This window comes from Brassica napus, chromosome C9 (genome assembly GCF_020379485.1).
Source record: "Brassica napus cultivar Da-Ae chromosome C9, Da-Ae, whole genome shotgun sequence".
NCBI lineage: Eukaryota > Viridiplantae > Streptophyta > Magnoliopsida > Brassicales > Brassicaceae > Brassica > Brassica napus.
Window position 1 is genome coordinate 59933676 of NC_063452.1, and position 14060 is coordinate 59947735.

The 14060-nt window shown below is 42.0% G+C and overlaps 1 protein-coding gene across 1 annotated transcript; it reads right to left on the reverse strand.

The window, feature by feature from the left end:
* Window positions 1-8: 8 nt before the first annotated feature.
* LOC106424599 (beta-adaptin-like protein A) lies at window positions 9-5290 on the reverse strand. The gene is made up of 11 exons (XM_013865358.3): window positions 4003-5290; window positions 3223-3739; window positions 3017-3141; window positions 2712-2910; window positions 2264-2492; window positions 1997-2163; window positions 1698-1907; window positions 1468-1578; window positions 1204-1380; window positions 644-1090; window positions 9-483 (listed from the first exon to the last, which is right to left on the reverse strand). The coding sequence occupies exons 1-11, from the start codon at window positions 4053-4055 to the stop codon at window positions 190-192; spliced, it is 2529 nt and encodes an 842-aa protein (XP_013720812.1). The 5' UTR covers window positions 4056-5290; the 3' UTR covers window positions 9-189.
* Between the last annotated feature and the right edge of the window lie 8770 nt (window positions 5291-14060).

Sequence of the window (14060 nt, forward strand, 5' to 3'; positions counted from 1 at the left end):
GGGTCAACTGAAGCTGAAAAGTTCCACGTCTAAGGATAATAAAGTACCACTCCATAAGTAACGTGGTTTAAGGTGAGCGAGAATATAAAACTCATATAACAGTATTATCGCATTTTACAACCAAACGTAGAGAGATCCATCCAGCGAACTCTATTTGATGATACTGATACACAAGAGGCCAAGAGCTTTTTACGGCATGCCAAACTCGGACAAGGCTGTTTCAAATACGGTTGCGAATGCCTGAGACGTACTCTGCTCGTCCGCTTTCACTTTTATCTGTGCCTTGGCTGATGAAGAGTTTATGACACACTCTGTCAGATAGTTTGATGACGGTTCTGATTCCTTTTGAGCAAAGAAGAAAAACTTGAAGTTTGGAGATTGCCCACCCGATGCGATACAGTGGATGGAATGACTCTGCATATGTTTGATAAGTGATTGTGGAACTGTCAAGGCCGCAATTCCCTGGGGATTCACAGAACAGTCCTGCAAATGAAAACAAAGTTGCAATCTCTCACCAGTCAAAATCCCCAACAACATAATGATATGCTGAATAAGAGGAGCAAGACAAAAAAAACATGAAAAAAATGTAGACAATCGCTTCATGAATAGGATCACAAGGTGAAAGCTGTGGGGAAAAACAAACCTGTGTTAATGATATCGGCAACTGGCGCCATTTCTGTTGGAAGGCGCCTGGATCTAGAGCAGCTCTTGGGTTAAGTTTTAAAAGAGGCGGTGATGGCGTTAGAGCAGGAGCAGGAGCTGTTGACAATCCCAAACCAAAGATATCATCGAAATCAAAGCTAGATTGTTGGGTAGTCGCGGGCGTGGCAGGGCCGGAGATTGCAAGCTCTTGCATTTGTGAGGATATATTAGAGTTGTCATATGAAGGGGCCGTGTAAGCAGAACCAGTAGTGGAAAGTCCTCTGTTGTCATCCTTCTCGTCAGTACTCAGAAGCAGGTCTTTGTCATTTGCCTCAAATTGCTGTGGAACAATGTCACTGGAGGCTTCAGGTGTGATGGGAATGTTTCCAATTTCGTCTGAAAACTCAAAGGGGCCTCGGTGTTCCTTATCCGTGAACATGTAAGACGGCTGCAAGAATTTTTATTGTTACTATGAAATAGCTAAAGAAAACCTCCGAGTAATACAAGGCTAATGAATACATACTATAACAATGGGTTTGACAGTAAATTCAGGAAATATACCTTCTGGTAGATCACAGAAAGGCTGTTAAACTCGTCAAATATACGGTCTTTGATTTCACTGCTTTGAGTGTCAGCAAATACTGAAACCGCCTGTTTTGGAGGACTAACCACACGTTCAGCCACATGTACGTCGTATTGCAGAACACGATAGTAGAACAAGGCTCGATCGTGAACATCCTACTCCAACAGTTAATGTTGAATAATGATTTAATGGGCCAGTGGTTTCAAAAGAAATCAATTTGGAAGGGGGAGATTGGTCAATACCTGGTGAAAGTCAGCCATCCCTGCAGCTAGAGCTATTCCAAGGGCTCTCTGAGTCTCAGGTGGCCTCTTGAAAAAGCATTTCATTGCTGCAGTTAGGAGATGCAACCGAACCTGCTCAACGAGACAATAACTTCATTAGACAAATGTGCAAGTCTTCTCTCACGCAAACATGGGAACATAGATCAGTAAATCCTAGTATCACACATAAGCAGAGGTGATGCCAAAAATACCTCAGCCGAATGCTCTTCCTCCCAGTTTTCTATCAGATTCTCCAAAACATAAGGAGCATCACTCATATCCTGAGCATATTCACCCAACATCCATATAAGAGCCGACTTGGCTTTTGGTTCTTGGATGTTTTTACTGCTGATACCGCCAACGACAGAAATGCAATCATGGCTCCATTGTGGATACTTCCTAAGAAGGTCCTTGACAAGAACCTATCGGAGGGAGCCAGACAAGTCGTTACAAATATGCAAACAATATGATGGCTAATGATCCCCGTGAATAGTACGTATGATATGCTTACCAAAGTTTCAGCAGTGACATAGTCCTTTTCCATCGCCAGAAACTGAAGAAGTCTATCAACAATCGCATTAACATCATACTGCTGCAAAGCAATCTTCCCAACCGCTCGAATTGATTCCCTTGCAATTGCAATATCAACGTTTGCAGCATACTCGCACAGTTCCGTCACTGAATGGACAGAAAATCATGAAGCAGACACATTGAAGAGCCAGAAAAGAACGGTTTTTATCGTTTCATATTCCTTATTTACATTAATATGAAACAATACCAATTTCGTAAGTGTTGCTCTCATTTGCAATAGCAGTCAACATCTCAAGCTTCAACTTTTTGACATATGAGGGTTCATTGTACTGGCAGTAGAAATGCTTATAGTCTGAGGCAAAAATGAATGGCGCACGGACAACCAAAAGATGAAGGTGGCTCAAGATTGCATACGACTGCTCTGGACTTCCAGAACTGACGAGAGTCAGAAGTGGGGATTTAATACGCTCATATACCTGTACAAGATCATTTAGCATCAGTTAGACAGTGATCACGATCAACACTTAAAACCTAATGACATTTTAGTTTCTAACGCTGATTACTTTGTTTTGCTAGAAATTAAAATATGATTTGCAAGCTTTGAGTCACAAACTTATCATCATTAAAGCCCACACATACTAATTTCATCAAGAATATCTTTCCATGATTAAGGATAAAAGAGGTGGACTTTGTACCTGTTGATGAACATCAGTCATGGAGAGTGTTAACTGCAGAAACACTTTGACTGTTGCCAAGACAACAGCACCATTGGCATGCTGAAGTCTATCTTCCAACAGATTCATAATATCAAAAATATCATTACTATCTGATGGCACATATTTTACTGCCAACTCAAGTATAAGACACTGCGCCCATTCATTAAATTCCTTGATCCTGCAAGGAAACACCACAATGGTGAAATTTGCTTCTCCTTTCTTAGATACCACTGCAACAATAAAGTATTGTGATTGAAGGCTGAAGGAAGAGCTTAAGGACACACCGATTCAAGAAATAATATATAACTGGTTTGCTAAGCAAGGATTCCTTCTCCCGGCATGCTTCCTCAGAATGGCTTGCTTCTAAACTCCAAATCTCTTGAAGTGCAGACAGGCAATTGGCAACTACCTGGCAGCGTATTTTATATCAAAATATACTAATCATTCTAAGTCCATATGGATTCATATCTACATACACAACAAAACTAACCTGAGCATCTGAATCATGAAGCATCAAACTTTTCAGCGTCGCAGGAAAATCAGCATCAATACATGTCGAAGCCGAGATGTGATACAGCTTCAGCACTCCAGTCACAGCGATTGTTCTCACATAACTGTTATTATCCTTTAGCCCGCTCCCTAAGGGACCAACCAGATACTCCACAAGGTTCGGCACTCGTAACGAACACAAACTCCTCAAGGCGAGCCCGCGGATCATAGGATCCTGATCTTTGCAATCCCTCTGGAGGAAATTGATCGTGAGAAGGGAAAGATCAGGATTGCCCTTGGCGTAGTTACCAACGTAGAGATAACACATCTTCTTCAAGACGATGTCTGACGTCGCCGAGCACATGACCATTTCTCCGAATACGGATGAGACGTCGATGCCGATCGTCATGTAAGATATCACTTTCTTGAAGAGGTCGCGCTTCGAATCGTCGACTCCTGGAGCTCTGCTTCCAGCTAGCTGACGAAGCTGGGATTTCAGATCTGTTACTTCGCTTTTCCTGATAGAGAACGGCAGATTATAGTTTCAGTTTGGCTAAAAGAGAGATCAGATCATCATACGTACACACTGGAAACAGATCCACTATAATAGAGCTTCTTAATTTTTGGATTTAGTATAGAACCAACGCAGATCATGAAATTCAAGAGCTATAAGGAGCTGATCAATCACGCATTAATCATTAAACTGATAGCTGGTTTATAGCTTAAGAATGTAAGCAAAACGTTAAAGCGATACTGATCGAGAGAGACGAGCATGAGTTACCCTGAAGGTTGGGACGGTGACGGATAACGCTGCGAAGCGGCTGGAGGAGCCATGGCTAATACTGTTGCGGTTCAGATACGATGAATTTTTACGCCGTGAGATCCGACGGAGAAGGGATCACGAGAAGCGCCGATCGGAGAGAATTCCCACCGAGATCAGAAGCTGGAGCTGCTAAATTTGGGTGAAGAGATGATGGTTATCACTGGTCTCGAGTCTCGTGTGTGGGAGAGGTGGGAGATGATGCCAGAGTCTCGATTTGCTTATTCGCTCCTCTTACTTTTGTTTTCTTACAAATTTACCGCTTTATTCTTTTATCTTTTTTTTGTCTAACCTTTCATTTCATATTTGAAAACTCAACTGGGCACATACAAGATACAGTCAATGGTCCAACCCCATTAGTTACAACCCGTATATAAAATAAACCCAAAGAAACCCAATAACCGACATTGATTTGTCTTCCTGTATCTGGGGTGACACAGCAATTCCACGCGTTCCAACATTCAAAGAAGCAATACACGTGTCATCCAATGCTTCTGCATGTAGCAAACTCAGTTCACGTGCTTGGAAACACGCCGCTGTGCAAAGAGAGGACTCTGATGCCGCAGCTCCGCCAGCAAATCCTCCTTTTACTCAAGCTACAACATCGGACACATTGATTTGTTCTTGCAAACGCCTTCCACCCCAACCGAGATGACTTAACCGTATTCAACTTGATTCACCGGAGGATAATTTTATCAGGTTAAAGAAAGACCATTTGCCGGACCATCATAGACGCCAACTCTTCTTGATCTACTCCAAGGCTGACTACATAATCCTTCAAACCCACACATCTCCCGATCTGAAAAGCTCTCTTTAAAGCCAAGCCGGCTAAATCAACATATAGAGACTAATTCTCTTAGGAAGTTGGCAAGATGAGCGGTGAAACCAAGCGATTCCGATCAATCACCAACGGGATATAGAAGAAAGTTGATGGAAAGCGACATATATTACTATCACCGATCAAAAGATCGGAGATTATTATCTTCAACCACGATCCGAGAAGGATGAGAGTGAAGATCAGCTCGATGGTGATTGAAGAAGACATTTCAAAAGTCGCCAACGCGAAGATAATTCCGCTACCGGCAAAAAGAGAAATCCGTCAATCGGAAGTATTGATCGGCTAACCCGAAAACTATCAAGATCAAAGATCAGAGACAAAAAAAAAACAAAAGTTGGTCTTCTCTCTTTTCAACTTCATCTCCGTGAAAAATGGAGATGCGTGAACAGAGAAAAGGAGAGAGAGAAACCTTCTTTTTTTGATGGGAGAATTGCCAAGTGTGACTCAAAACTTGGAGTCAAACCAAAACAATACCCCAACTTGGGTCAAAGGCAAAAGTAACTTAAAAGGCTATTGAAATTACAACTATCCCTTGATGACCAAACAAAAAAACGGAATTTTTTTTACGTTTCTACCCCTCGCAAGTCGTCTGTTTAGACGACTTGAAAATAAGTCGTCCAGACGACTTAACTGAAAGTCGTCTGGACAGTTAGTCTTAAACATAATTTAAAAATTTTGTAAAAAATATTTTGATAAGTGAAAAATGGGAATTATGTAATTAACATATGTCTTAGGAGGTATAAATTAAGATATAACAAATTTCAATTGTTTTCAGCATAGATGAGTGAAAGTAGTGAGTCATGATATTCTTTAGTTTATGTTTCATCAACATATGTTGTAGTATTGTATGTGTTCTTAGGGTTAGATTTTGGAAAGCATTAAAACCGTTTTTGAAAATTTTTAAAATTACTTATGCGTGTTCATTTCTATGTATAGTAAACACTATTTAAGTATAATTTGATTTTATAACGTGGTTAGTTAGTTAATCTAGTCATTTTAGTTTAGGGGTTCATTTTAGGGTCTAGGACGACTTAATATTTTGTCGTCTGAAAACAGACGACTAAATATTAAGTCGTCTGTTGTACATTATCAGCCAGAATAAGTCGTCTAAACCGGACCAAACCTTAAAGTTTACCAATGTACTTTTAAAGCTAACCGGATTATTTACCCAATATATAAGGTGATTTTTATTTTTTTTGTTTCATTTTTCACGAAATTCAGAAACCCTAACAGTTCTCTCTCAAAGGCGATTTCGAATTCCCACGATTTCCGAACAAACCATCGTTCTCAACGTCAGCTATCTATCTCACTTCATTCTCACCGTTGTCGCCGCAGCTTCTTCTAACCCTAGCGCCGCCGATTCCTCTAAACCCTAGCGCCGCCGATTCCTCTAAACCCTAGCGCCGCCGCTTCCACTATTTCTGAACAAACCGTCGCCCTCGCCACCGTGGTCACCAACGTTCTCACCGCCGCTTCCTCTAAACACTAGCGCCGCCGCTTCTTCTAAACCCTAGCGCCGCCGCTTCTTCTCTGTAAACCTTAGCGCCGTTTCTCTGTAAACCCTAACGCCGCTAAGTCATCAATCTCGAGGAAAAGATGAACATAAAACGTTGTCTCTATCAATTTACTCATTCTCACCGTTTCACGTTTATTTTTTCAGATCAATAACCGCAATGACGAGTACTCCAACTCCTTCTGCGACTGGAAGACTTGTAAGTAATTTAAGTCGTCTGGAAAGTCTTCCACCTGGACGACTTAGTAGATGACTTAAATATAAGTCGTCCATTTGGAAGACTTTCCAGACGACTTAAATTTAAGTCGTCTACTAAGTCGTCTGGACTTATATTGTTGTCTTTGATTATTTTGCAGACAAAAAGGATGGATATTCCAGAACTCCCCCGTAGGTTATACACATCAGGGGAAGAGCCAGAAGCCCACAATAGCATTTCGTATCATACGGATAACAGCAAGTTGCATACTGCTCTTAGGAAAGCTCTTACTGATGACGAATTTGAAGAGCTCAAGGAGTCGAGTTTGGGAGTTTTCATCAAGTTCAAGGAGCAGGGATTTGGTTGGGCTTCAAGGCTGGTTCACTACATGCTCAGTTTCAAGCTGGACATTAAGAAGAAGTATGAGATGTGGTCTCTCGTTGGTCCAGAACCTTTGAGGTTTTCACTGTTAGAGTTTGAAAACCTCACTGGTCTAAACTGCGAGTACATCGAGGACCTTGAGACACCAAAATGTGACGTTACCCCAGAGATGGTTTCTTTCTGGGGGATGCTGGGAGTTCATCTGGAAGCTGGGCCAACTACTGATCAGATAATAGCAGCACTGAAGAGATGCGGGGATTGGTCCAGGGAAGATCGCAAGCGGCTCGCGTACCTCTCCATCTTCACTGGATTCATTGAAGGGAGAAAGTTTTCAACCGCTACACGATCTACTCTGGCAAGGCTAGTGATGGATTTAGAACGGTTTGAGAATTATCCATGGGGGAGAGTCGCGTTTAAGGTGCTGATGGACTCTTTGTGGAACAAAGAAATTGCTGGCTGTTACACCGTGGATGGGTTTATACAAGTTCTTCAAGTCTGGACGTACACAGCTATGCCGGAATTGGGTGCTAGTATTGGTGGTCCCAGAGCAGACAGTCCGTCTCCACCGATACTGGCTTACGAGGGCAGCAGAGGCCGCAGATCAATGAAAGCTGCTATCTTGAGTCAGGTATTTACTTCAATCCAAAAGACTGCGCAGACGACTTATTATAAGTCGTCTGGAAGGTCGTCCAGCTTGACGACTTATCGGACGACTTATAATAAGTCGTCTGGAAAGTCTTCCCAGCTGGACGACTTATTAGACGACTTATTATAAGTCGTCTGGAAAGTCTTCCATCTGGACGACTTATTAGACGACTTATTATAAGTCGTCTGGAAGGTCTTCCATCTGGACGACTTATTAGACGACTTATAATAAGGCGTCTGGAAAGTCTTCCCAGCTGGACGACTTATCGGACGACTTAATTAAGTCGTCTGGAAAGTCTTCCATCTGGACGACTTATTAGACGACTTATTATAAGTCGTCTGGAAGGTCTTCCAGCTGGACGACTTAGTAGACGACTTATAATTAAGTCGTCTATTTAGTATTTTTTTTCAAATATCTAACTCGATTCTTCTATTTACTGCAGACCCGCGTGATCAACTTTGTTGAGAAGGACATTAGTGAAATGTGGCCAAAATGGGACTCTGAGGTTGAGGACCTGCCCGCGGAGAACATCATTAAAGTCATGTATGAGCGGAGACCGTGGAAGTGGACCATGGATTGCTGGGAAGTCACTGGTACTAAGGTCAATACAAAACCTAAGGTTGTGACTCCATCGAAGAAGGCCAAAGAGATGGTTGTGTTGGAGGAGGAGGAGGAGGAGGAAGACAATCCAAGACCTCGGAAGAAAGCTCGTAAAGAGGCTCCTGAAGAGGCTAGAGAAGAGGCTAGAGAAGAGGCTAGAGGGGTGACCAGAGAGGAGTTGGAAATTATGTTCAAGGGCGTAGCTGAGGCTATGAAAAAAGGGTTTAATAAGTGCATGAGGGAGTTTAGGAAGTTGTCTGATAGATTGGAAGCTGTGGAGAAGAAGGTTGGTGTCACCAATCAGGCTACCCCTCCACCTCTAACCAATCAGGCTACCCCTCAAGATAAACAGCCTACCCCTCTTGCCAAAGAAACCGGGGGTAGAAACAAACAGGCTACCCCTCATGCCAATGAAACCGTGGTTAGTAACCAGCCTCCTCCTCATCAAACCAAACAGCAGCCTCCTCCTCCTCAAAAGAAACAGCAGCAGCCTCCTCCTCTTCAAAAGAAACAGCCTCCTCCTCAAAAGAAACAGCCTCCTCAAATCAAATATGTTAGTATCAAATCCAGGGTTAACTAGTTGTCCAGACGACTGTAAAAGTTGTCTGGACGACTAGTTGACCCTGGACGACTTAAACGTAAGTTGTCTGGACGACTAGTTGACCACGGAAGACTTAATTTTAAGTCGTCCAGGGTCAACTAGTCGTCCAGACAACTTTTATTTAAGTCGTCCAGGGTCAACTAGTCGTCCAGACAACTTTTATTTAAGTCGTCCAGGGTTAACTTGTGTGCAACTTTTATTGCAGAGATGGTTGCCGGAGGATACAGCAACCGAGGCGAACTCGGTAAATAAAGCAGATGGTGTCACCTCCAAAGAGATTGTTGCTGTCACTTCCACCGATCACCAACCGAGCCTCGCTTCCACAGATCAACAACCGAGCCTCGCTTCCACCGAGCCAAGCGATCCAGTTTCACAACCGAGCCTGGTTGTATTGGACAAGCGTGCAAAGAGTAAACGAGCGAAGAAACCTGCTCCTACTGTGAGATCTCCTTATATGGCAGAGAAAAAAAAAGATAAAGTGGCAGCCTATAATCCATTTCCGCCAGTAAACAAAGAAAAGTTGAAGGAACTCGCTGATTGGTTGAAAACTGATCCGTAAGTGATTGCTTTACCCATAATAGCTTGATTTAGTCGTCCAAAACTGATTGCTTTTTTGTTTGCAGTCATTATTTAACTAAGATCGAGGACAAACCACGTACATCACCAACAAGGTGGTACCACTTCCTCCGGACAGCCAGAGGATGGCTGGAAGACTGCGTAAGTCTTCTGCACACGATTTAAGTCGTCTACAAAGTCGTCCAAGTAGACTACTTTCCAGACGACTTAAAGATAAATCGTCTGGAAAGTCGTCTACTTGGACGACCACGTAGACGACTTATAATTAAGTCGTCTTCGTCTGGTAACTTCTAACTTGTTATATTTAATATGCAGCATATAGATGCTTGGATTAATGTGCTAAGGCAGAGGTATCAGGAGAACCCACAAGCTTTCAGGAGCGAGCGAATGTGCTTCCTGGATCACAACTTTTCTCAGTCTTGGAGAGAGCAGTATCAGCTCTTCAAAACATCGGAACCTGATCACAAAGGTTTAGGAAGAGTTCTACCTGGTGGGGCGTCGTATTTTTATGACGGATCAATACCTTCATTTTGCCAATCAAACAAGAAGTGGGGGGAGGACATTGATGATATCTATGCGCCAGTGAACTTGGACGACAAGCATTGGGTTGCTATTTGGATATCGATCCCTAAGAGGCACATAGTCGTCTGGGACAGCATACCTTCATCTAGTGTACCAGACGCATGGGATGCGATAATGGAGCCTTTTCTCCAGATGGTCCCTTATCTGCTTGTTGAGTGCGCAGCCACCGACGAAATGCGGGTCAAATACGGGTTGGAGCCATACACATATGAGAGACCGCTGAAAGGTGTACCCACGGCCAACAATGGTGATTGTGGCGTGTACACTGTAAAGTACATTGAATGTCATGCGCTCGGGGGCTCCTTTGACCCTAAAGACTTTGCTAGGTGCAACGCGAAGAAAATGAGGGATAATATGGCGGTGGATATATGGAAGGAGCTTGTTGATCAGCATCTGAAAGAAAATGTGGATGGTGATAAGTTCGTGGGCATGTATGATTAGATTTGTATTTGAACATGATTTTTTAACATGATTTTTGTATTTGAACATGATTTTTTAACATGATTTTTGTATTTGAACATGATTTTTGAACATGATTTTTGTATTTGAACATGATTTTTTAACATGATTTTTGTATTTGAACATGATATAAGTTGTCTGGAAGAAATAAGTCGTCTGGAAGGTTTTCCAACTGGACGACTTACAAATAAGTCGTCTGGAAGGTTTTCCAACTGGACGACTTACAAATAAGTCGTCTAGAAGGTTTGGACGACTTATTATAAGTCGTCTGGAAGGTTTTCCAACTGGACGACTTACAAATAAGTCGTCTAGAAGGTTTGGACGACTTGAAGGGATAGTAGAAGGTAGTCTAAAAATAAAATACACTTGAAGGGATAGTAGAAGGTCGTCTAAAAATAAAATACACTGGACGACTTAGTAGAAGGTCGTCTAAAAATAAAATACACTTGAAGGGATAGTAGAAGGTCGTCTAAAAATAAAATACACTGGACGACTTAGTAGAAGGTCGTCTAAAAATAAAATACACTGGACGACTAAATATTTAGTCGTCTGGACGGGTAATCAAGACGGGACGACTTAAATTTAGGTCGTCTGGACAACTAGTCAACTGGTTGTGTACATTGTGGTTTCGTATGGCCAGTTTCCTTGCAGTTTGAGCATCTCCGTGCCCTGTGTTTCTTCCTGGGTTTGTGTCCTCTCATCCTAGATAGCTCCAACCAAGATTGCCATCTTGATTTCTTCGGTCTCCCCCGACCACGCTTTAGTTCTGGAGGAAAGCATTCTCGTTCCTCAATATGTTGTGACACGATAGGATATATATTCTCTGAGTATCCTGCATACAGATAATTCTTTGAGTACAGTGGACATACAAGTGTGGAGATATGCAAACCAGCATGTATTCCAGCAGCTATAGCATGAGAGCAAGGTATTTTCTCCACTCCATAGACACCACAATCACACTTTGCATGTTCCAAATCAACCACACAGTCCATTTTGCCACCTTTGACAAAGAAATGCCATCCATCAATTGGTTCGACCGTCATCATACCCGCTATCTCTTCTCGAACAGCAAGCAAGTATTCAACAGCCCGGCTATGTTCAGTTGTGAGACTCAAAGCATCTTGTCTCCTTTTCCAATACCATTTTCCTAACTTCTGCCTTATGAACTCCAGCAGGAACGTAATCGGAAATCCTCTTGCTCGCTTCAGTGCGGAATTAATAGATTCAGCAATGTTGCTTGTTTTTATGTTGAACCTGTTCCCCTTACAATAAACCCTTGACCATAGCCTGACGTCGGCTTTCTCCAAATACGTTGCAAGTTCCGGGTTTGCACTCCGTATCTCAGCCATGTACCGGTCAAAATCGTAAACCGTGTGAGCATAAGCAGCCCCTTTCACCAAGTACATGAGATGTTTCCCTTTAAACTTTTTGACAATGTTATCTTGAAGGTGATAATAACATATTCCTCGGGTTGCCCAAGGAAACACCTTATCACACGCACTTTTAATGGCCTTGTGCCGGTCGGAGACTATCACCAGAGGCTTGTCATGAGATATACAACTAGCCAATTTTGTGAAAAACCATTCCCAAGAAGGTATATCTTCCTCATCCACGATCCCAAAAGCCAATGGGAATATCTGAAAATTGCCATCTTGTGCGGCTGCAACTAACATAGTTCCTCCATACTTTCCACTTAGGTGAGTTCCATCCACCACAATGACCCTTCTCTGATACTTAAAACCTTTGATAGAAGCTCCAAAAGAGAGAAATAGATACTTAAATCTTTTCATAGAATCAAGTTCTATCGCCGTGATAGAATCAGGATTTGCAATGGAGATTTGCTCGAGATATGATGCCAGACGCGAATACCCTTCTTCTGCTGATCCTCTCACCAATCTTTGTGCATATAACAGTGCTCTGTATGAAGTGGTGTAATCAAGCGCCATGCCAAACATGTTCCTCATTGCATCAGTGATATGCTGCGGAGTTATCCCATCAATGATTCCAACACGATCAATGAAAAGACTACCTACATACTTCGGAGTACAGTGTCTCCGCTGAGCGATTCGGTCTCCCGCTGAGCATAAATGTTTTTCCACATACTTTGTTACCCAAAACGTGTTTGTCCCATGTTTGACACTCGCTCTGACCTTCCATCCACAATAGCTAACCGGACATGTTGCCACAACGAGAGTTTTCGTTGATTTGTATAATCTGAAAGAAAACTTACCCCTCACTGCTGCCAACCGCAGCTCTGAAAGCAGTGCACCCTTGCTAACAAAACTCTGGTTGACATAGATGGTACCATTCGATTTTCCTCCTTCAATAGCATTTGTCTTAGCATATGCCTTTTGGATTTCTTCAAAACAAATATTATCATCATCTTCCTCGTCCTCATCTGGAACCTTTCCATAAAGACTGTAATCCCCACCATTCTGATCCGTTTCACCAACAATAGAATTATCAGCATCCTCCTCCCCATTTTCCTCCTCCCCATCTTGATTTTCATCTTCAACAAACTCATTATCACCAACATCTTCATCATCACCACCAACATCTTCTTCCCATTCACCAGCTTCATCATTATCACCAACATCTTTTTCCCATTCACCAGCTTCATCAATATCCCTTTTCTCTGAAACCGTTTCGACCTTGCTGCGGCTTGATACACAAAGACATACTCTATGGGTTTTGAGTATCTCCAGCAAGTTTCGAACTTGTCTATCACTTGTAACATGAATGGGAAGACTGCCTGGAGCCATCATCATTTCTGCTGGTAATGAGTAGCTAATCTCCACACTCACTGTTCTCATGTCCAGGTTATAATCTTCTTGAGCCATTGCAACAAGTTCAGCATGTGTTGAATCTTCATTCAATAAAAACAATCTTGCTCCTTTGAGATCATCAACCACAAAATCCCAACGGAAATCTCTCAACAACCATTCTCCATACACTGCATGTAACTGAAAAATCATCTGCAAATATTCAAAATAAAACACATTAGTAAACATAGAGAAAATGAAGAAGTTCAATAAACATTGCCGCAGACGACTTAGCATTAAGTCGTCCAGAAGACTTAAAGGTAAGTCGTCTAAAGAGGTCACTTTTGCAATTGAAAATTAAAAGGGACGACTTAATTCTAAGTCGTCCGGCTTTGTTTGTTAAAAAAAAAACTTCAGACGACTTATATATAAGTCGTCTACGAGAAACGGGCTAGTTTTGCATTTGACCGAATCGTGTCAGATCTTTGACTATTTCTGGACGACTTATAATTCAGTCGTCTCTGGGAAAGTTAAAATTTTAATATTTTATGAAAACTTGACGACTTACGTGTAAGTCGTCCTAGGTTAGTTTTGTAATTGAAAAATAAAACTTCATAATTTAACTTTAACCAGACGACTTAATATAAAGTCGTCCCTCCAGAAGACTTAATTTAAAGTCGTCCGGGGAAAGCAAAGTCGTCCAGAATTTTTCCCAATTTTCTGGTCAAACCTTGCTTATCCCGGACGACCTTAAATTAAGTCGTTTAGCTGGACGACTTTCATCTAAGTCGTCTGGAGAAAGTTAAATTTCAAGTTTTATTTTTCAATTACAAAACTAACCTAGGACGACTTACACGTAAGTCGT